The sequence below is a fragment of the Trachypithecus francoisi genome, unplaced genomic scaffold, assembly GCF_009764315.1.
Source record: "Trachypithecus francoisi isolate TF-2019V2 unplaced genomic scaffold, Tfra_2.0 Lachesis_group17, whole genome shotgun sequence".
NCBI classification, from domain to species: domain Eukaryota; kingdom Metazoa; phylum Chordata; class Mammalia; order Primates; family Cercopithecidae; genus Trachypithecus; species Trachypithecus francoisi.
The window spans coordinates 76,251,519-76,274,253 of NW_022681462.1; the positions used below are offsets into that span (position 1 = coordinate 76,251,519).

The following is a 22,735-nucleotide window of genomic DNA, read 5'->3' on the forward strand; positions in this document are numbered from 1 at the left end:
TCTAGTTCTTTTTTTATTTTTATTTTTTGAGATGGGGTCTTTCTCTGTCGCCCATACTGGAGTCTAGTGGTATGATCTTGGCTCATTGCAAACTTCACCTCCCGGGTTCAAGCGATTCTTCTGCCTCAGCCTCCTGAGTAACTGGGAGTACAGGTGCGCACTACCACGCCTGGCTAATTTTTGTATTATTAGTAGAGATGGGGTTTCGCCATATTGGTCAGGCTGTCTTGAACTCCTGAGTCGTGGTTGGCCTGCCTTGGCCTCCGAAAGTGCTGGGATTACAGGTGTCAGCCACCGCGCAAGCCGCAAAATTTTTTAATACATTAGTTTTAAAAATGTAAGTGTGATGGAGGCAATAAGTTACTTTTTAATGCTCTGAATGTCAGCCCAAATCTATTTGATAGCTCCAAAATTTGGGGATTGTGAAGAATGAAATATAACTTATTATTATTATTATTATTATTATTATTTTTTTTTTTTTTTTGAGGCGGAGTCTCGCTCTGTCGCCCGGACTGGAGTGCAGTGGCCAGATCTCAGCTCACTGCAAGCTCCGCCTCCCGGGTTTACGCCATTCTCCTGCCTCAGCCTCCCGAGTAGCTGGGACTACAGACGCCCGCCACCTCGCCCGGCTAGTTTTTTTTTTTTTTGTATTTTTAGTAGAGACGGGGTTTCACCATGTTAGCCAGGATGGTCTCGATCTCCTGACCTTGTGATCCGCCCGTCTCGGCCTCCCAAAGTGCTGGGATTACAGGCTTGAGCCACCGCGCCCGGCCGTAACTTATTATTTTTTAAACTTCATTTATTTTTAATTATTCTTATTTATTTATTTATTCATTTTTTTTTGAGACGGAGTCTCACTCTGTCACCCAGGCTGGAGTGAAATGGCGCGATCTCGGCTCACTGCAAGCTCCGCCTCCGGGGTTCACGCCATTCTCCCGCCTCAGCCTTGCGAGTAGCTAGGACTACAGGTGCCTGCCACCACGCCCGGCTAATTTTTTGTATTTTTAGTAGAGACGGGGTTTCACCATGTTAGCCAGCATGGTCTCGATCTCCTGATCTCGTGATCTGCCCACCTTGGCCTTCCAAAGTGCTGGGATTACAGGCGTGATCCCCCATGCCCGGCCTCGTTTTTGTATTTTTGGTAAAGACTGGATTTTGCAGTTGCCCAGGCTGGATGTATTTCTTTAAAAAAGAAACATAAAGGGAAAAGCATTCTCATTGTGATAAATAGAGGGTAACCATAAAAATGACAACAGTGAATACAAGACAATGATAATAAATTTTAGCTCTATTCTCTTGAGTGTATAAGCCTTGGACCCTGAAGCTTGCTGTCTCTGCTGTGACCAGCTTTCTTACTATGATTGGGTGCTGTTTGGTGTCATGTCCAGTCTTTTTTGGGAACACACTCTAAGAAGATACTTACATGAAAAAGAGAAAAAGGATTTGTGTTTACTCCTACAAAGTCAGAAGGAAAGGGAGACAGAGTAGGATCTTGAGACATGACATTAGAAGAATGAGATAATGTGGTGCTTTTGGAGAGAAAGAGCTTGAATGAGATTGAAAGATGGGTCTGAATTTATTTTGGGCAGAGAAGTTTGTGGTCTAGTACCATCTTTCTAGTCATTGATTTGCCTTTTCTATTAGTGTCATATTTCCATTAGTTTTGTTTAGCACTCAAAATAACATTTATTTGAAATGTTCATGTACTTTTTTTTGAATTCACTAGAGGATAGTAGAAAATGAGAAGATTAATGCAGAAAAGTCATCAAAGCAGAAGGTAGATCTCCAGTCTTTGCCAACTCGTGCCTACCTGGATCAGACAGTTGTGCCTATCTTATTACAGGGACTTGCTGTGCTTGCAAAGGAAAGGTAAGATAATTGTGTCCACAAAAGGAGTTAGTAAAGAAAGCAAAATAGATTCCCCTATATGAAATATCATTAGTTATGTATAGCAACATTTTTCTGTGTGATTTATGGATGTTAAAGTTTTTAAGAAAGTACTCAGCCATAATCTCATAATTCAGACATTTAATTTTTTCCCACCAGTCTTAGATCATATGCATATTTGTAAAGATTTGTGATCATGACATGCTTGTAATTTTGAATCTTCTTTTTACTTATTGTGACATAACATTTTTCTTTGTCTCTCCATAGTCTTCATGATTATAATTTATTATTATTATTGTTATTTTGAGACAGAGTCTCACTCTGTTGCCCAGGCTGGAGTACAGTGGTGTGATCTCTGTTCACTGCAACCTCTGCCTCCTGGTTTCAAGTGATTCTTGTGTCTCAGCCTCCTGGGTAGCTGGGACTACAGGTGTGTGCCACTACGCCTGGCTAATTTTTGTATTTTTCATAAAGATGGGGTTTCACCATGTCGGCCAGGCTGGTCTTGAACTCCTGACCTCAAGTGATCTGCCCGCCTCAGCCTCCCAAAGTGCTGGGATTACAGGCATGAGCCACTGCGCCCGGCCTATTATTATTATTTTTTGAGATAGAATCTTGCTCTGTGTCCCTGGCTAGAGTGCAGTGGTGCAACCCTGGCTCACTGCAACTTCCACCTCGCTGGGTTCAAGCGATTCTCCTACCTCAGTCTCCCGAGTAGCTGGGATTACAGGCACCTGCCACCATGCCTGGCTGGTTATTGTATTTTTAGTAGAGACAAGGTTTGGAGTCTCGCTCTGTCGCCAGGCTGGAGTGCAGTGGTGTGATCATGGCTCACTGCAACCTCCATCTCATGGGTTCAAGCGATTCTGCCTTAGCTTCCCGAGCAGCTCAGGCACCCAGTACCACGCCCGGTTAGTTTTTGTATTTTTAGCAGTGATGGGGTTTCACCGTGTTGGCCAGAATGATCTCGATCTCTTGACCTTGTGATCTGCCCATCTCGGCCTCCCAAAGTGCTGGGATTACAGGAGTGAGCCACTGAGCCTGGCCTTAAATTTTCTTAATAGTAAGAGTACAATTATTTCTCTTTCTTTAACATATTTTCCCCAGTATTTCTCACCTAAATTCTTTTTTGTGTAAGCAAATCTAATAAGAAAATTGGTTTTGCAAGTTAGATTAGTCAACATTTATTAGGTGCATATTCTGTTTTATTCAAAGAATAATAATAAACATTATAATAGCAAACTGACATAACTTGATAAAGAACTTGATGGAATTATGTCTCTTCTCAGCCAGGTGTGGTGGTGTATGCCTTAGCCCGCACTGCTTGGGAGGCCGAGGTGGGAGGATCGCTTGGGCTTGGGCCCAGGAGTTTGAGGCTGCAGTGAGCTGTGATCGCACCACTGCACTCCAGCGTGGGTGACAGAGTGAGACCCTGCCTCAGAAAAAAAAAAAAGGAAATATATCTTTTCTTATAGTAAAAGTGAGTTATTAACTTAGAATAGATAATTTGTTTATATAAAAATTATATGAATGAGCAGTAAATATTTGTTTTTGATGGCTATATTTGTAAATTACTATTTATGACTGTGAGCTGTATCTTGGCTCTGCTATCAACAATTAAAATATGGGTATCTTGGCTGGTCTGAAGGTAGTGAGTTAACTCGATTGTTGATAGTCTTACAGATCAAGCTCCTTATTCTACTACTTTTTTTTTTTTGAGACAGAGTTTTGTATTTGTTACCCAGGGCTGGAATGCAGTGGCATGATCTCGGGTCACTGCAACCTCCACCTCCTGGGTTCAAGCAGTTCTCTTGCCTCAGCCTCCTGAGTAGCTGGGATTACAGGTGCCTGTCAGCACACTCAGCTAATTTTTGTATTTTTAGTAGAGATGGGGTTTCACCATGTTGGCCAGGCTGGTCTCGAACTCCTGACCTCAGGTGATCCACTGCGCCCAGCCTGTTTTTTGTTTTTGTTTTTTTTGAGACAGAGTCTTTGTTGCCCAGGCTCGAATGCAGTGGCACAATCTCAGGTCACTGCAGTCTCTGATTCCCAGTTCAAATGATTTTCCTGCCTCAGCCTCCCGAATAGCTGGGACTACCGGTGTGTGCCACCACACATGACTAATTTTTGTATTTTCAGTAGAGACAGGGTTTCACCATGTTGGCCAGGCTGGTCTCTAACTCCTGACCCCAGGTGATTGGCCTGGCCTCCCAAACTGCTGGGATTATAGGCGTGAGCCACCGCGCCTGGCCCTTATTCCCCTATTCTACTCTTTCCCCGCCTTCTCGCTACTGCACTTGACTAGTCTTAAAAAAAAAAAAAAAAAAGGCAAAAAAGGAAAAAAAATTGGTATCTTTTCTATTTTTTTGTTTTTCCTCTAGGGAAGACTAATATATTAGAAATTTAAAATATTACTGTATTTATTTATTTATTTATTTTTTGAGACTGAGTCTTGTTATGTTGCCCAGGCTGGAGTGCAGTGGCACAATGTTGGCTCACTGCAACCTTCGCCTCCTGGGTTCAAGCAATTCTTCTGCCTCAGCCTCCAGAGTAGCTAGAACTACCGGCGCCTGCCATTACGCCTGGCTAATTTTTGTATTTTTAGTAGAGATGTGGTTTTACCATGTTGATCAGGCTGGTCTGGAACTCCTGACTTCAGGTGATCCACCTGCCTCGGCCTCCCGAAGTGTTGGGATTACAGGCATGAACCATTATGCCTGGCCTCCAAATATTACTTTAAATGCTAGAAAAACATTTGAAGAAATTTTTAAGTTCAAGCTCCTAAATACATTAAATTTTTTTTTTAATTGTTAATTTTTTTGAGACAGGGTTTCGCTCTATCATCCAGGCTGAAGTGCAGTGGCGAGATCACCACTCACTGCAGCCTCAGCCTTCTGGGCTTAAGCAATCCTCTCATCTCCGCCTCCTTAGTAGGTGGGACTACAGCCATGTGCCACTATGCCAGGCTAATTTTTTTTTTTTTTTTTTTTTTTTTTGAGACGGAGTCTCACTCTGTCGCCAGGGCTGGAGTGCAGTGGCCGGATCTCAGCTCACTGCAAGCTCCGCCTCCCGGGTTCACGCCATTCCCTTTCCTCAGCCTCCCGAGTAGCTGGGACTACAGGCGCCCGCCACCTCGCCCGGCTAGTTTTTTGTATTTTTAGTAGAGACGGGGTTTCACCATATTAGCCAGGATGGTCTCAATCTCCTGACCTCGTGATCCGCCCGTCTTGGCCTCCCAAAGCGCTGGGTTACAGGCTTGAGCCACCGCGCCCGGCCTGCCAGGCTAATTTTTAAGCTTTTTTGAAGAGTTGGGGTCTTACTATCTTGCCCAGGCTTGGAAGTGATCCTCCTTGGATTCCCAAAGTCCTGGGATTACAGGCGTGAGCTACTGCGCCTGGCCAGTATATATATTTTTTGTAAAAAAAAAAAAAAAATTTCTTTTTTTGACATGGAGTCTTGTTCTGTTGCCCCAGCTGGAATACAGTGGGGACAATCATGCCTTACTGCAGCCTCAAAACTCCCAAGCTCAAGCGATCTTTCCACCTAACCCTCCTGAGTAGCTGTGACTACAGGTGTGTGCCACCACGCCTGGCTGATTTTTTGTATTTTCTGTAGAGACAGGGTTTCGTCATGTTGCCCAGGTTGATTTTGAACTCTTGGGCTCAAGCTGTCTGCCCGCCTTGGCCTTCCAAAGTGTGAGAAGTATGAGCGTGAGCTACCATGCCCAGCCCAAGTATGTTTTTTTTTTTTTTTTTTCCAAGACGGAGTCTTGTTCTGTTGCGGCAGGCTGGAGTACAGTGGCTTGATCTTGGCTCACTGCAACCTCTGCCTTTGGGGTTCAAGTGATTCTCATGCCTCATCCTCCCTAGTAGCTGGGACTACAGGCATGCACCACCACGCCTGGCTAATTTTTTGTATTTTTAGTGGAGACAGGGTTTCACCATGGTGGCCAGGCTGGTCTCGAACTCCTGACCTTGTGATCTGCCCGCCTTGACCTCCTAAAGTGCCAGGATTACAGGTGTGAGCCACCGCCGTACCCGGCCAAATACTTTTTTTTTTTTTTTTTTTGAGACAGAGTCTTGCTCTGTCGCCCAGGCTGGAGTGCAGTGGTGCGATCTCGGCTCACTGCAACCTCCACCTCCCGGGTTCAAGTGATTCTCCTGCCTCAACCTCCTGGTAGCTGGGATTACAGGCGCGTACCACCACGACTGGCTAATTTTTGTATTTTTAGTAGAGACGGAGTTTCACCATGTTGGTCAGGATTGTCTCAAACTCCTGACCTCGTGATCCACCCGCCTTGGCTTCCCAAAGTGCTGGGATTACAGGCATGAGCCATTGTGCCTGGCCCCAAATACATTTTTTAAGTAAAGAGTTCTGGTAAAATAATTCATCGTGTGAACCCTAAATACTACGTGAAAAATCTTGTCTATTTGTAGACAGCTCTTAGGGCTGTTTAAAGTGCTCTGGGAATGTTTTGAGATTATTGTAAACACATTTTCAATATGCCTTTCCATAGTAGAGTTGAAAATAGATGTCTCCCCAGTTTTTCATCTTTGGACTTGTATTCTCAGCAAGAATAATTTACATAGAAGTGTTAATATGAAATATCTCCTCTTAGTTTTATAAATGTGTTTATCTTCTTAGGTGCACTGTAGTTGTATTAAATAGTATTAGAATTATTGATTTTAAGTATTTGAAGAAAGAAAGAAGTAGCTTTTAGAAAAGAAACATAACCTACTTATCTGTATTAGTGTTGCTTCTTTGACTAGTCACTTGAGTTCATCTACATGTCTTAGTGATGCTACATCCACTGTCCTATATTATTTTTGTTCTTTTATTGAAGGATATTACACAGAATATTACACATATCATAGGTATACAGCTTGATGAATTTTCACAAACTAAACATACCTGTGTAGCTTGCAGTCAGATCAAGAAACTGAATACTGCCAGCATCTCAGAAGCCATCCATGTGACCCCTTCAAGTCATTATTCTCTCTGGGGTAATGATCATCCCATTGTCAATACATTTTTTAAACATGTTTTAAAATTGAGTTCATCACCAGATTTAAGCCATACAAAAATTTCAGTCTCATTAAACTATTTTGTTGGCTAATTAATTTGCTTGCTTATCTCATTTATTTTATTTACTACAAATGTCCTTTGACTGTGAAATGAAAATTAAAAAGATGAGTTTTCATTATGGAACAATATGTTTAAATTAACACATCTAGGAAATATATTTCTAAACTTTGGATTTCTTTTCCCTTACAGACCACCAAATCCCATTGAATTTCTAGCATCTTATCTTTTAAAAAACAAGGCACAGTTTGAAGATCGAAACTGACTTAATGGGAAGAACAGAAAAATTTAGTTGCTACTGTAGATTTACATGATTAAGAGGCAGCTTTAATTTCCATGATTATCCCCCCTTTTTGGATGTATAAGAACCTTCCGGACAACAGAACCTATTTCTGGAATTGCAGAAGAGAACATATTTCCCTTATTTTGATTGAATCACCATAAACCATACCTATTTAATGAGTGTATTCTGTGCAATTTTTTCTCAGATTGTCTTTAACTTTGTTTTTAAAATGACCTTCAAAATAAACTGTCAAAACACCCATTATTTTAAAGTAGTTTTTGTTTTGTATGACATATATTTTACATGATTGTTTCATGAATTTCTCTTTTTCTTCTGTCTTCAAATGCTGCAGAGTTTTACAACAGAGAGAAAATACAGCAGTCAAGTATAATGTAAAAAATTCAGCCAATTTTTCTCAGCATTGTTTCTGGACCTTTCTGAGGGTGGGATCTGGGCGTCTTCAATGGCTTAACAAGTATCACAGGTGATTCTAATGTACAATAAAGTTGGAGTACTAATAAAAGCATTGCAAAGGGGATACAATATCCTCTAATGTTATCAACATTTATAGTAATAGCTGTAATTTGCATTCCTACTAAGTTTCAGGCATAGTACATTTTTACTTAAATGATCTCTGATATGGCAGCTCTGCAAAGTAGATATTATTATTCCCATTTTGCAGATGAGGAAACAGACTTGGAGAGGTTAAGTGACATGCTCAAGACAACACTGCTGGTAAGTTTTTGAATGGGAATTCAAATCCAGTTCTACCAATGTGTTGCTGAATTTCATTGCTTCTCTTTGCAATAAAAAGCAGCAGCCAGTTCTTTTTGGGATCTATTCTCATTGTCCCCTGTGAAGAAATGGAGATAGCTCACTAGCTCAGAAAATAGAGAAACTGCCATAAGAGAGCCAGTAAAAAACATCCACTAGAGCAGTGGTTCTCAAAGAGGAGTGATTATCTCTCCCCACCCCCATTTCCCCAGAGAACATTTGTTGATACCTGGACACATTTTGGTTGTCATGACTGGAATAAGGTGGGGTTCTTGAACTCCTGACCTTGTGATCCACATGTCTTGGCCTCCCAAAATGCTGGGATTACAGGTGTGAGCCACCATGCCCAGCTAGGTGGGGTTCTACTGGCATCTAGTGCGTATAGATGCTGCTAAAACATCTTAATGAATAGGACAGCCTGCATGCCCATCTTCTCCCTCCCCAAGAATTATCTAGCTTAAAATGTCAGTGCCAAAGTTGAAAAACCCTGCATTAGAAGCCTATTAAAGTCATATGTCTCCAAGCTAAACCTGTTAAGGCCTTTGCAAAGTTAGAAATTTAATGCTGATTGGCTGGGCACGGTGGCTCACGCCTGTAATCCCAGCACTTTGGGAGGCCGAGGTGGGTGGATCAGAAGGTCAGGAGTTCGAGACCACCCTGGCCAATATGGTGAAACCCTGTCTCTACTAAAATTACAAAAATTAGCTGGGCGTGGTGGCACGTTCCTGTAGTTCCAGCTACTCGGGAGGCTGATCGGGAGGCTGAGGCAGAAGACTTGCTTGAACCTGGGAGGCGGAGGTTGCAGTGAGCCAAGATTGTGCCAGTGCACTCCAATCTGGGCGACAGAGCGAGAATGTCTCAAAAAAAAAAAAAATGCTGATTAGGTATGCCTTATAGTTTTCTTTAATACAGGAAGTACTTATTTTAGTAGAACTGACACTTGTGGGAGGTGCTGTTTTTGGTTTACATCTGCAGATCTATATATTTGAATAGGAAAAACCTGGACATACTGGGATCTTCTTATATAGTAGTTTTTGTAAATATTCTATCAAATTTATTTTGGTTATTTGGCTAACTCATAAGTTAATCCACCCAAGTCTTTTTAGTGATTTTTTAACATCTGAGTAGTAATTGGGTAATTTTTTTTTTTTTTTTTTGAGACAAGGTCTCGCTCTGTCGCCCAGGCTTGAGTGCAGTGTGATCTTGGCTCACTGCAGCCTCCAGCTCCCAGGCTTGATTCTCCTGTATCAGTCTCCTGAGTAGCTGAGATTACAGGTGCATGCCACTGTCCCCAGCAAATTTTTGTATTTTTAGTAGAGACGGGGTTTCACTATGGTGGCCAGGCTGGTCTTGAACTCCTGACCTCAGGTGATCTGCCCACCTCAGCCTCCCAAAGTGCTGGGATTATGGGTGTGAGCCACAACGCCCATAATTGGGTAATCTTATTAAGAGATCAATAATCTTCTAGCAGTTTGTTTACTGATGATTCTCATCAGAGCTACTTGGGGGAACTTTCCAAATATAAGTATAAACAATATAAACATAAAAATCAATATAAAAATACAAATTTTGTACATAAGTATTATATATGTGTTAAGGGGCTTCTAAAGCTGTCACCTGGTGAACATGACCCATGGGACAGAGCCTTTTTTGTTGTTCTTTTTGCGATGGAGTCTTGCTCTGTTGCCCAGGCTGGAGTGCAGTGGTACAGTCTCGGCTCACTGCAACCTCCGCCTCCTGGGTTCAAGCAATTCTCCTGTCTCAGTCCCCCCAGTAGCTGGGATTACAGGTGTGTGCCACCTTGCCCCGGCTGCTTTTTGTATTTTTAGTAGAGACAGGGTTTTACCATGTTGGCCAGGCTGGTCTTGAACTCTTGACCTTGGGTGATCCGCCCGCCTCGGCCTCCCAAAGTGCTGGAATTATAGGTGTGAGCCACTGTGTCCGGCCTGACAACAGTCTTTAAGGCATTCTGATACCTCTGGTTAAGGACCACTTAGAAGATATTCTAGTTTTGGAAGTGTAAATATGCAATACTTGGCCTAGCGGTAAGGGCTGAGAATAGAAATGTCTTTTTATTAATTTTTTTAGATGGAGTCTTGCTCTGTCGCCCAGGCTGGAGTGCAGTGGCTCGCTGCAACCTCCGCCTCCCAGGTTCAAACAATTCTCCTGCCTCAGCCTCCCGAGTAGTTAGGACTTCAGGTGCATGCTACTACACCCGGCTAATTTTTTGTATTTTCCTACAGACAGGGTTTCAGCGTGTTGCCCAGGACGGTCGCAAACTCCTGAGCTCAGGCAATCTGTTCCGCCTCGGCCTCCCAACGTGCTGGGATTACAGGCGTGAGCCGCCACGCCTGGGAATTTTTTTTTTTTTTTTAAGAGGTGAGGTCTCACTATGTTGCCCAGATGGTCTCAAATTCCTGACCTCATGTGATCCTGCTGCCTTGGCCTCCCAAAATGCTGGGATTACAGGTGCAAGCCACTGTGCCTGGCAAGGAATGTCTTTTCCTGGCAGTCCACATAATGCTTACTTGAGTACTTATGTGCCAGGCAGCATGCTAAATATTTACATGAGTTGTCATTTAATCCTTGAACCTGTGAGGTGGATTTAAGTTTAAAAAATTATCCCTATTTTTTGTTTATTTTAAAAATCGCTTTATCAAGGTATAATTGAACAAAAAGCTGTATATATTTAATATATACAACTTGATTACTTTGGATATAACTATAGATCACTGAAACCATAACTACCATCAAGGTCATAAACATATTCCTCACCCCTCAAAGTTTGGGGTAGGTTTAATTTTAATTTTAATACTTTATTTATTTAGAGATGAGGTCTTGCTCTGTCACCCAGGTTGGAGTGCAATGGCATGGCCATAGCTTACTGCAACCTTGAAGTTCTAGGCTCAAGTGAGCTTCTTGCCTTAGCCTTCTGAGTAGCTGGGACTATAGGTATACTGCTGAACCTGGCTGATTTTTTTTAAAGCTTTTGCAGAGACGAGTTCTCATTGTGTTGACCAGGCTAGTCTTGAACTCGAACTCCTGACCTCAAGCTATCTACCTGCCAGAACTTCCCACAGTGCTGGGATTATAGGTGTGAGAGCCACTGCGCCCAGCATATTTATTTGTTTTTGAGACGGGGTCTTGCTCTGTCACCCAGGCTGGAGCCCGGTGGTGAGAGCATAGCTTACTCCTGGGCTCAAGTCATCTTCTCGCGTCAGCCTTCTGAGCAGGTGGGACTACAGGTACACACCACCACACCCAGCTAGTTTAACACTTCATTTATAGATGAAGAAACATTTGAATAATTTCCTTAAAGTTACAGAGGAATTAAGTTTTTGGCAGGGATTCAAACCCATCTCTCTCTCTCTCTATATATGTGTGTGTGTGTGTGTGTGTGGTTTTTTTCTTTTTTGAGACAGAGTTTCGCTCTTTTTGCCCAGGCTGGAGTACAATGGCACAATCTCGCCTCACTGCAACCTCCGCCTCTTGGGTTCAAGCAATTCTCCTGCCTCAGCCTCCCTAGAAGCTAGGATTACAGGCGCACACCACCACACCCAGCTAACTTTGTATTTTTAGTAGAGATGGGGTTTCACCATGTTGGCCAGGCTGGTCTCGAACTCCTAACCTCCAGTAATCCACGTGCCTTGGCCTCCCAAAGTGTTGGGATTACAGGCGTGAGACACCACACCTAGCTGAGAGTTTCTTAAAGAGTGTAGCCCAGTAGCTTCAAGAGTTCAGTTTATTCATGGGCATTATTCAGTGTTATTTTACTGAGGGAATGGAGAGCTCCACTTACTCTCATAAATTGGTTAAATGGAAGTCAGTTTAGAAAGTTACTACTATATGGCTGGGCGCTGTGGCTCACGCCTGTAATCGCAGCACTTCGGGAAACTGAGGTGGGTGGATCACCTGATGTCAGGAGTTTGAGACAAGCCTGGCCAACATGGTGAAACCCTGCCTCTACCCAAAATACAAAAGTTAGCTGGGCATGGTGGTCGACACCTGTAATCCCAGCTACTCGGGAGGCTGAGGCAGGAGAATTGCTTGAACCCAGGAGGCTGAGGCTGCAGTGAACCGAGATCGCGCCACTGCACTCCAGCCTGGGTGACAGAGCGATACTCCGTCTCAAAAAAACAACAATAAAAAAGAAAGTTACTATTATACTTTGGTGTCATATATTATATATAACTGGAAAGCATATAAACAGTTCCTAACCTTTGACCATTTAATGCAGACGTTGTTTAGTAAATAAATACAAAAATTGAGTAAAACCTACTGTATCCCTTAAGAGTGAGTTCATAAATTACGTTGGTGGGTGGGTTAGTTGGGAGGATCAGTAGAGTGAATTAGGAATAGATTCCTGGAGGAAATAGAAACCTTGAATTGAAAAAAAAAAAAAAGAAGAGTGGGTTGGATAGAAGGAGATCATTTACCTAGTTCTGATGCACCTAAAGGAAGAATATTGAACTTTTATTTAAACGTCATTTAGGAGAAGGTACAGTGGGATTTTAAGATGGATAACTTCCTGTTAGAAGCGACGGAATTGTTTTAGGAGGAGCATACAAAACTGTAGCCAGGTATTTTCCTAGACTGGATTCCAAAATGGCATTACCAATTGGAGGCCTGATGACGTATCATCAGACTGGAAAAATGAGGCACAAAAGATGAACCTGTGAGTGGCTATAACCGAAAATCCACTTATTAAAATAAAATCTGGGTGTAAATTAGCAAAGAAGAAAAGTAATAAAATAGTGGAAAATAGGTCACCAGTGATAAAAGGGTAGTTGGTAATGAATAATTGTTTTTTAAAAAACCTTGCCAGCCTTTGGCTGGGCATGATGGCTCACACTTGTAATCCCAGCACTTTGCGAGGCCAAGGCAGGCGGATCACCAGAGGTCAGGAGTTCGAGACCAGCCTGGCCAATATGGTAAAACCCCATCTCTACTAAAAATACAAAAATTAGCCAGGCATGGTAGTACGTGCCTATAATCCCAGCTACCGGAGGCTGAGGCAGGAGAATTGCTGGATCCTGAGAGGCTGTGGAGGCTACAGTGAGCTGAGATTATGCCATTGTACTCCCTGGGCAACAGAGCGAGACTGTCTCAAAACAAAATAAAACAAAAACAACTTTGCCAGTCTTTAACAAAGCTTTGTGTGTGTGTGTGTGTGTGTGTGTGTGTGTGTTTTTTTTTTTTTTTGGAGACAAGATCTTGCTTTGTCAGCCTGGACTGCAGTGGCACAATCATAGGTCACTGCAGCCTTGAACTCCTGGGCTCAAGCAATCCTCCTGCCTCAGCCTCCTGAGTAGCTTATACTACAGGGTGCGGTACTACAGGGGCATGACACTATGTCAGGCTAATTTGTTTTATTTTTAGTAGAGATGAAATCTTGCTGTGTTGCCCAGGCTGGTCTTCAACTCTTGAACTGAAGTGATCCTCCTGCCTTGGCCTCCCCAAATTTTGGGATTATAGATGTGAGCCACTGCGCCTGGCTCCTTATATCTTTTGACTCTGTCATTCCATTTCTGACAATCCTAAATATTAATAAATATGGAAAAAAGGGCCAGGCACGGTGGGTCACGCCTGTAATCCCAGCACTTTGGGAGGCTGAGGCAGGCGGATCGAGGTCAGGAGATCGAGACCATCCTGGCTAACACAATGAAACCCCGTCTCTACTAAACATACAAAAAATTAGTCGGGCGTGGTGGCGGGCGCCTGGAGTCCCAGCTACTCCGGAGGCTGAGGCAGGAGAATGGCGTGAACCCAGGAGGCGGAGTTTGCAGTGAGTGAGATCGTGCCACTGCACTCCAGCCTGGGCAATTAGAGCGAGACTCCATCTAAAAAAAATAAATAAATAAAAATTAAAAAATATGGAAAAAAGCTCTGCATAAAAAATTGTATTATGAAACATTAGAAATGAATAAATTTTTATCTGACAGGAATTATTAAATATCTAATATACTTAGTCCAGTGTTCAGATACATAGTATTTAATAAATGTTGTTTATTAAGTTTGGTTTTCTAAGGTAGACAGGGACAAAGTTGACTGATACTAGGTTAGAACACCAGTTTTAGTTGAAATCAAAAGACCTTCTCTGTGTTAAACTCTTCTCTTGATTTGTTCAAAAGGCTGTTACTATTGTAAAATATTTTTCTGATCTACAGGGCTTTCAGTGTTAGGGTGCTTCTAAAGCTGTCAGTTGCGGATAAGTAGAATCTAAAAATGGTCAGTTTAATATTGCCGTGTAGATTCAAAATCAAGCCTAAAGATGTAAAAATAGAGTTTTTTGTTTTTTTTTTTGGTATGTAGTATATGTATATGGCACAAAATACAAAAGATACACAAAGACATACATTGGAAAGGTTAAATCCTTTTTCCATCCTTCCACCTCAGCCACCCAGTTACTTCTAGAAGTTATTACCTTCTAGAAGTATTCCGTGCATATGCAAATATATGAAATTACAAGTATTCATTCCTATACAAATGGAAGCATACTTTATACATTCTGTAATTTGCTTTTTTCACTTTTTTGAATCTCCTTCCATACTAGTATATAGTGCCATTTCATTCTTCTTCTTCTTCTTTTTTTTTTTTTTAAAGATGGGGTCTCACTCTGTTGCCCAGCCTGGAGTGCAGTGGTGTGATCATAGCTCATTGCAGTCTCAAACTCCTGGGCTTAAGCAATCTTCCCGCTTCAGCCTTCCAAGTAGCTGAGGCCATAGGCATGTGCCACTGTGCCTGGCTACGTTTTTTTTTTTTTTTTTTTTTTTTTTTTTTGAGACGGAGTCTCGCTCTGTCACCCAAGCTGGAGTGCACTGGCCTGGCTACGTTTTAAAATTTATTTTTAGGTTTTTTTTTTTTTTTTGTCTTGCTATGTTGCCCAGGCTGGTCTTGAACTCCTGACCTCAAGTGATCCTCCTGCCTCAACCTTCCAAAGTGCTGGGATTACAGGCATGAGCCACTCTGCCCAGCCACTTCATTCTTTTTAATGGGTGCATATGTATATCGTAGTTTAACAAGTTTTCATTGATGGACATTGTGGTTTTTTTCTAGTCGTTTGCTACTACTGAGTGCTGCATAAATATTGGAAATGCTGTTTTCTTTCTTTCTTTTTTTTTTTTTTGAGACAGAGTCTTGCTCTTGTCACCTAGACTGGAGTGCAACGGCACGATTTCAGCTCACTGCAACCTCTGCCTCCCAGGTTCAAGCGATTCTCCTGCCTCAGCCTCCCGAGTAGCTGGGATTACAGGCACCTGCCACCACGCCTGTCTATTTTTGTATTTTCAGTAGAGACGGGGTTTTGCCGTATTGGCCAGGCTGGTCTCAAACTCCTGACCTTGTGATCCGCCCGCCTCAGCATCCCAAAGTGCTGGGATTACAGGCAGAAGCCACGGTGCCTGGCCTTCCTTCTTATTTCTTGAAGTCTTAGCTTCATAAGGATTGTCTGTTAATAAAGGTTTCCTCCTTGCTTCCTACTATGAATAATGCTTATGGAGTGTCAAACAAAAATCACTAGTGGATATAATGGAAATTGTTGATAGTAACATGAGAATTGTACAGTATTGTCAAATAAGCTTCTCCTAAAATACAAAGTATTTGCATTATATGAATTTTTCTTAATTTAGGGGAGGTGAATAAATGAATAGTTTCAACTTCTTTCAAGAGTGTACTTGAGTAAGGTATCTAGAATAAAGTGGACAGGGGAATAATTGTGCCATATATTGAGAGAATCCTAGAGATACAACATAGTATCTGCTAACCTTTCAGTTCAGTTGCATTGTGGTCTTTATTCAGTTTGACCAGCAAGAAAATTTCAGTAGAGCATTTTAATAGGGAGAAAGCTGAATTTTAAATTAGATTACTAGTTTGGAATGAGACCTAGAATTGTTGCTAGGAGTAGAAGATAATAATCAGAACAAATATTTATAAAGAACAGCTTATGAAGCATTTTAACGTACCTTAATCATTCTCACAGCAAGCCTGTGAGTTAGATATTACTCCTGTTTGCATTTGACAGATAACACTGAGGCTAGAAAAGGTTAAAGTACTAGATGCCCATGGTCACACAGCTGATGAGTGACAGGGCCAGGACTCAAATCTGACTTTCTAATTTGAAGGGCCTGAAATACTAAGCTTTCTTTGTTTAATTGTATCCAATCTCTCCGCCCCTTCTTTTCCATAGAAACAAAATCAGCAATAAATAACCACAAGAACCATCATCATATAAGCACTTAGGGCAGTTTCCTTTTCTTGAAACTTACAACAAAAAGTTTACATTTCATCAATGATCACTGAGTTTTGGTACTCTCAGAACAGTACCATGTAATCAGAACTCCAGCCTTATTTTTTCTGTTACCTCTAAAGTAGTGGCTTTGGCCCGGCTGTAGTGGCTCATGCCTGTAATCCCAGCACTTTGGGAGGCTGAGGCGGGTGGATCACCTGAGGTCAGGAATTCAAGACCACCCTGGCCAACATAGTGAAACTCCATCTCTACTAAAAATACAAAAATTAGCTGGGGATGGTGGCAGTCACTTGTAATCCCAGCTACTCTGGAGGCTGAGGCAAGAGAATCGCTTCAACTCAGGAAGTGGAGGTTGCAGTGAGCCGAGATCAAGCCACTGCACTCCAGCCTGGGTGACAGGGCGAGACTCTGTCTCAAAAAAAAAAAAAAAAGAAGAAGAAGAAAGAAAAGAAAGAGGTTTTGGCTACATGGTATGTCCATTTTTTGGTTGCATATGATGTTTTGTGCAAGTTGGTGGAGAGGGTAAAATTCGAGTAAACAAATATACAGTGGAGATTTTAACCTAATTAGAAAAAGGTATGAAAGTTAGAAGTGTTCCAGTAATTGACTAGGCTTTAGGACAGGGATACTGCACAAAATCTTTGGGCCCTAAATTTGGAGAAGGTGGAAGGAGGAGAGGAAACAGAATAGTGCTTTAAAAAGTAAACTTGAATATTAGACAGCCAGTCATCTACTCTGGAATCTGTCAGGGGCTTGTTTAGTATGAAACTCAGATATAATTTTTTTTTCTTTTCTTTTTTGAGACAGGGTCTTGCTGCGCACGTTGCCTAGGTTGGAATGCAGTGGCGTGATCATGGCTCATTGTAGCCTTGACCTCCTAGGCTCAAGTGATCCTCCTGCCTGCGCCTACCAAGTAGCTAGGACCACAGGCCAAGCCACCACACCCGAATAATTAAAAAATAAAAATTTATAGAAACAGGGTTTCCTATATTCCCCAGGCTGGTCTCGAACTCTTGGCCTCAAGCAATCCTACTGCCTAAGACCCCCTAAGTGCTGGGATTATAGGCAGGAGGTACCATGTCCATGCAGTTACAAACATAGTGTTTGACCCAAAACTTTCATTGGATGTATGCAACTTTCTCTTCCTCTATTCCTACTTTTGCAATGGTGTACTCTGTAACAGTAACATTTCCTCAGAGATCCAAGATAGCCTCCTTTGCTGTGATTCTTACACAGTTGTAAAAAAATTATTTGCTCCTGACATTTATGTGTAATACTGGGATTTATAAGATGACAAGAGTTAAAATAGTATTTGTTGTATGCTTACCCTGTCAGGCTGTTCACATTCAGCAGCTCTTATAATCCTAGGTACACTCCTTGAGTGTCCCCATTTTACAGTTGAGGGTAACTGAGGCTAGTTATATCAAGCACTTTAGTTAGCGAGATAAGACATGCACCTACATAAATATAACATGAAACAAGAGAAATGGTTACATTGTCAAAGCCACCGTTAGGTGGTAAGGGTGACCCTGTGAGGCAAAAACTAGCAGTTGCAGGGCCACAGGCACACTTTACCATGTGCCTGCTTCTACAGATGAACTTCCCGGCGTGGCCACTATAGGAATGAGACCTTGGGGGTGCGAATCCATGAAAGATGCCTGTGTATGTTGGATACCCGCGGGACTGTCCTCGTGCAAAGTCGTATCCGCGAGCCCTAGGTGCTCTCCATTTGAGGAAGTTGGCTGGGGGAGGGGGCTTGCCTTGCGGCTGCGTCCTGCTCCCCGCGCCCTGCCCCCACCTCCCAGCCTCTGCTGCCGCTAAACCCCGGAGAGCGGAGCGTGCACGTTGAGATTCCTCGGCGGGCTAGGCAGCGGTGCTGGGCATGCTCAGTGGGCAGGACCCGTTAGAGTGGCGAGTAAGGAAGCGTTGGCTCTTCTCCGGGTCTGCCTTCCCCGGTTCAGGCCCCGGCCCTGGGCTTTTGTGTGCGCGTAGCTGCAGCCGCCGCTGCCTCCTCGCGGGGCTGCCCGACCCCAGATGCCGTCAGGCCTGTCCAGTTTCCGCCGTTAACCTCGCCGCGCGGCCGGGAGGAGGAGCGGGGCGGGGCCGGCGGCGGGCGGCCGGGCTGGAGGGCCCTGCCGGGGGTGGGGGTGGGTGCGGGGAGCCCCGCGGGGGGTGGGGGGCGGGGGCGGGCGCGGAGTCACGGGGGTGGGGTCACCCGCGGTGGCTCGAGGAGGCCAGCTGGGAGGGGAGGGGGCCGTGGGGGCGGCTCGGCGGAACCAGCCCCGGCTGGGCAGCAGCGGGGACGCCGGGGGCCGGGGCCAGGGCTTTCCGGGCTTCGGTGAGGCCGCCGTGGGCCCCATCTTCCGGCGGTGGCCGGAGTTTGTGGTGATTGTTGCTGCCGCCGCCACCGCCCCGGCTGCCATCTCCTCCTCTTGGGCCGCCGCCTCCTCCTCTTCCTCCTCCTCCTGGGCCGGGCTGATCCCCTCCCCGCTGCCGCCTCCTCCTGGGCTGGGCCCGCGGTGTCTCGTCCCCTCGCGGAGCCGCTCCTGCCGCCGCCGCCGCCTCCTCATTCATCCTCGTGCACCATAGGCGGCACAGGCACCAAGATGTCCAACCGAGTGGTCTGCCGGGAAGCCAGTCACGCCGGGAGCTGGTACACAGCCTCAGGTAGGGCCCCAGGCCGCCGGCCCGCCCGCCGCCGCCGCCGCCTGGCCCCACGCCCGGCCGGCCGAGGTCGGCGGCCCGGCCCCGCGGCGGCGGCGGGCGGGGACGAGGGCGCGGACGGGCGCCGGGCGCGGACCGCGTGGGGAGGGAGCGAGCCGAGGCCGGCCTCGCCGCCTCCCCCACCCGGGCGGCGGGCATCCCGCGCCGGCAGCCCGGGGCCGGCCGGCCTCACGCTCGCCGGAGATAGGCGAGAGGGAGAGTTGCAGCCTCGACAGCCTGAGCCCTCCCTCGGGACCAGGCTCGAGGAAGGAACGTGTTCCCGGACCCAAGCCGACTTGTCGCCGCCTCTGGCTCGCAGAAAGCGGGCGGCCGGCCGCTGCCATCCCCGGGAAGGACACTGTGCCCGTCGCCGAGCCCCGCTTGTCCACGCTGCAGGGCAGCGACCCTCCGCCCTCCTGCCGAGTCAGAGACCCTTTCCTTTCCTCTCCCGTTTTCCCTGCCCTCCCCGCTGGCCGCCCGGGTAGTGCCCTCGCCCAGAGGGAGTTCTCTGTCTGCCCCCGAGCCTCCGCGCTCGCAGCCGGAGAGGAAGTCTTCTCGCCCCGTGCCTCTGGCGCTGGAGAAGGAGGCAGCGTTTCCCTGCACCTTTAAGGGGCTCCGCTGTCTTGCGAGGAGTGAAGGGTAGCACTTTTTCACGTTACCAGACTACAGGCGAGGTCTCTGCATGGGGAGATCTGTCAGAGGGCCTTTCAGGGATTTGTCGCTTTGTATGTTGGGGCTGGGTGGAAGTACTGCTAAGCAGGGGCTTGGGGGTGGGGGGGCTCCCAGCTCTTTTGTCAGTGTTTGCATTGTTACTGTCATTCACGAAAGGGGCAGCTGGAGATGGCATCAGCACTTTCCCCGACCAGTGGCCCCAGTCACTGGTCGCTCAACACCAGGCAGGTGCTGGAACTACCTAACCAATTAAGTTTAAGCTTTGAGCGAGTTGAGTTTTCTGTCTCCACTGTCTAAAAGCATTTTAGAAGTTCTTTATGTAAAAGTGTAGGGACTTTCCCTTTAATAAAGCGCTTGTTAGAATGCCTGTTTTCTGGGATTATTTTCAGGAGTCACATTTCTGGTATGTTAACAAAGAAAGTTCTACTGTGATTCCTCATAGTCTTCAGTCATTTGGTATTGGCTTATCAATAACTAGACCTAACTTCTCGAGGTGAATCGGATCATGTTTCCCTTAGCAAAAAATTGGCTTGGAGAGTGACATGGCCTGTGAAAAAGCAAAGATTTGGAAGAAAATTCAATTCTCTGAGGTTGCTAAACTCGCTCATTAAAGACATGTACCTTACTGAAATACATGACTCACTGAAGATTTTCTGTGTTAGGGAGACACAAAAGAATTGTGAGGATTGGATTCGCAGCTATAGCTAACAGGTAGTTATAGTTTTGCATTAAGCAAATATGACATTTTATGGTTACCGTGGCTTCCCTTCATGGTCCTAAAGTACTTCATAAACATTTAATCAGTTCTGAAAGCCTGAGAATGCCAGTTAAATTATTCTTGTTCAGCGTATGGGGAAACATGTAGATATCTCACCCAGGCTGGAGTGCAGTGGCTCGATCTTGACCCACTGCAACCTCCGCCTCCTGGGTTCAAGCGATTCTCCTGCCTCAGCCTCTCGAGTAGCTAAGATTACAGGCGCCCGCCACCACGCCCAGCTAATTTTTTGTATTTTCAGTAGAGACAGGGTTTCACGATGTTGGCCAGGCTGGTCTCTTAACTCCCAACTTCGTGATTCGTGATCCGCCCGCCTGGGCCTCCCAAAGTGCTGGGATTACCGGCGTGAGCCACTGCGCCAGGACAGAAGTTCAGTGTTTTAAACTTTTGTTGTAGTTTGCAATTGAATGTGGGCAAGTGATTCTGGAGGAATTTCTATAGATTCTTGAACATTCTTTGGATAATCTTATAGGGCATAGCTTACGCTTTGGATTTGGAAAGACTTCTTTGGTATTCTAAGATGAATTCGTTAATCCAGCTCAAAACATTCTGTGATTATTGTTATTTATCAACAATGAACTAAAGAGGACTATTTTCTTAAAAATTCTAAGTGTATTGTTTCCCTAAATTCTGAGTGAAATCAATAATGCCATTTTTGGTAATGTGCATTGTCACAGAGAACCTTAAAATTAAGGCCACATATGTGACAATTTTTGGGGGAGTCGGTGTGTGACTTTTTAAACTTGAGTAATAATTGAGGGTATATTTAAAGCAATTCAATTATAAAAGCTTATTTTGTATTTTAAAAATAGATGAAGTACAACTACAGATAAGTAAACTTCGACTGGATTTAGTAATGCCTGTCTTTAATATTTGCCAGTGTACCTACATTGATAACACTGACCGTTGGAAAAATTGGACTTGTATTGTGTTATTTCTCTCGTATATTAGTCCTAAAAAAGTGTGAGTAATAGGAGATGGAGAGATGTTTGTGGATTGTCATTCTGTGGTTCCTACAGCATTCAAGTTATGTCCATAGAATTAATGTGTGTAATTATTGACATAAATAAAGGTGAAAACACATTTGCTTTAGTTATATAGCTATTTCAGAAAAAAATTTGTGTACATATATAAATATTACATATATACACACACATATATCTTCCTTTTGTTTACCCCTTGTTATATGCTAGATCCATTGATAGAGAGTAACATAAATTATTTTCTGCCCTCAAGGAATTTTCAGTTTATTTGAAGTGAGTAATAACTTTTAGGGCAGCAAATAAATATCAAGTAAGTTGAGATACGCTTTTAGGACTTCTGAGGAGGGTAGAATCATTTTGGGGTAGGATTTGAATTATGCTTTGAAGGAAGGGTATTTGAACAGGTTTGGAGCAGGAGGAAAGAACGTTGGATTGGGAAACCCCAAACAGATACAGAGGCAGGTAAATGTAAATAGTTCAATGTAATAAGAATGGAAGGTACACAGGGGCATAGTTCATGAGCCTGGAGTAGTAGGCTGGTCCCACTGTACAGATGCCTATGAATGCCAGGCATCATTGGGACTGGACTTAATTAGTTGAGAGTGAGGACCAATGAAGGTTTCTCAGTAGGGGACTAATGTGATGTTAATAGCATTTTAGGAAAATTAATCTCATAGGACGATTCATTCTCACTTCTTTTCTTTTCTTTCTTTTCTTTTTTTTGAGATGAAATCTTGCTCTGTTGCTCAGGGTGGAGTGCAATGGCACTATCTTGGCTCACTGCAACCTCTACCTCCCCGGTTCAAGAGATCCCTCTGCCTCAGCCTCCTGAGTAGCTGGGACTGCAGGCTCCTGCCACCACGCATGGCTAATTTTTGTATTTTTAGTAGAGATGGGGTTTCGCCATATTAGTCTGGTCTCAAACTCCTGACCTCCTGATCCATCCTCCCAAAGTGCTGGGATTACAGGTGTGAGCCACCACTCCCAGGCCATTCTCACTTCTTTATGTGTGTGCAGCAGGGATCGGCAAACTAACTGTGGCCCATACCCCAAATGTAGCTGCAGCCTTTTTTTTCTTTCTTTCTTTTTTTTTTTTTTTTTTTGGTAAGGTCCAGTAGCTAAGAATGATTGTTAATATTTAATGGGTTGTTTAAAAAACAAAAACATGAAATGCTGTAGAGACTGTATGTGACACACAAAGTCTGAAATATTTACTGTTTGGCTCTTCATAGAAAAAATTTGCCAAATCCTAGCTAGTGTAGGTTAGTGGTTGTCAAAGTTTGATCTTTGGACCAGCAGCATAATCTAAATGTAGTCTTATTTTCTCCAGA

General features: G+C 44.2%; 2 protein-coding genes across 15 annotated transcripts in view; both read left to right on the plus strand.

Annotated features, from left to right (window-relative positions):
* The window catches only part of DPY30 (dpy-30 histone methyltransferase complex regulatory subunit), a 54,970-nt gene extending 37,494 nt beyond the window's left edge, over positions 1-17,476 (plus strand). For 5 of the 9 annotated variants that reach the window (XM_033176122.1, XM_033176116.1, XM_033176120.1 and 2 more), the window contains exons 4-7: positions 1,727-1,869; positions 7,605-7,736; positions 7,935-7,987; positions 17,079-17,476. In XM_033176122.1, the coding sequence (XP_033032013.1) occupies positions 1,727-1,869; positions 7,605-7,736; positions 7,935-7,938 (279 nt within the window). In that variant the 3' untranslated portion in view covers positions 7,939-7,987; positions 17,079-17,476. Of the gene's footprint in view, positions 1-1,726; positions 1,870-7,161; positions 7,517-7,604; positions 7,791-7,934; positions 7,988-17,078 lie in introns of those variants that run through there. The other 4 variants (XM_033176123.1, XM_033176124.1, XM_033176125.1 and 1 more) reach the window with 3 other exon arrangements.
* Positions 17,477-17,864: 388 nt separating this feature from the next.
* MEMO1 (mediator of cell motility 1) overlaps positions 17,865-22,735 on the plus strand; it is a 147,021-nt gene continuing 142,150 nt past the window's right edge. The window contains exons 1-2 of one of the 6 annotated variants that reach the window (XM_033176114.1): positions 17,865-18,186; positions 18,861-18,938. Coding sequence is in view for 2 of the 6 variants with exons in the window: in XM_033176112.1 (XP_033032003.1) it covers positions 18,878-18,938 (61 nt within the window). In the remaining 4 variants the exon portion in view is untranslated. Of the gene's footprint in view, positions 18,187-18,463; positions 18,939-22,735 lie in introns of those variants that run through there. The other 5 variants (XM_033176112.1, XM_033176115.1, XM_033176111.1 and 2 more) reach the window with 5 other exon arrangements.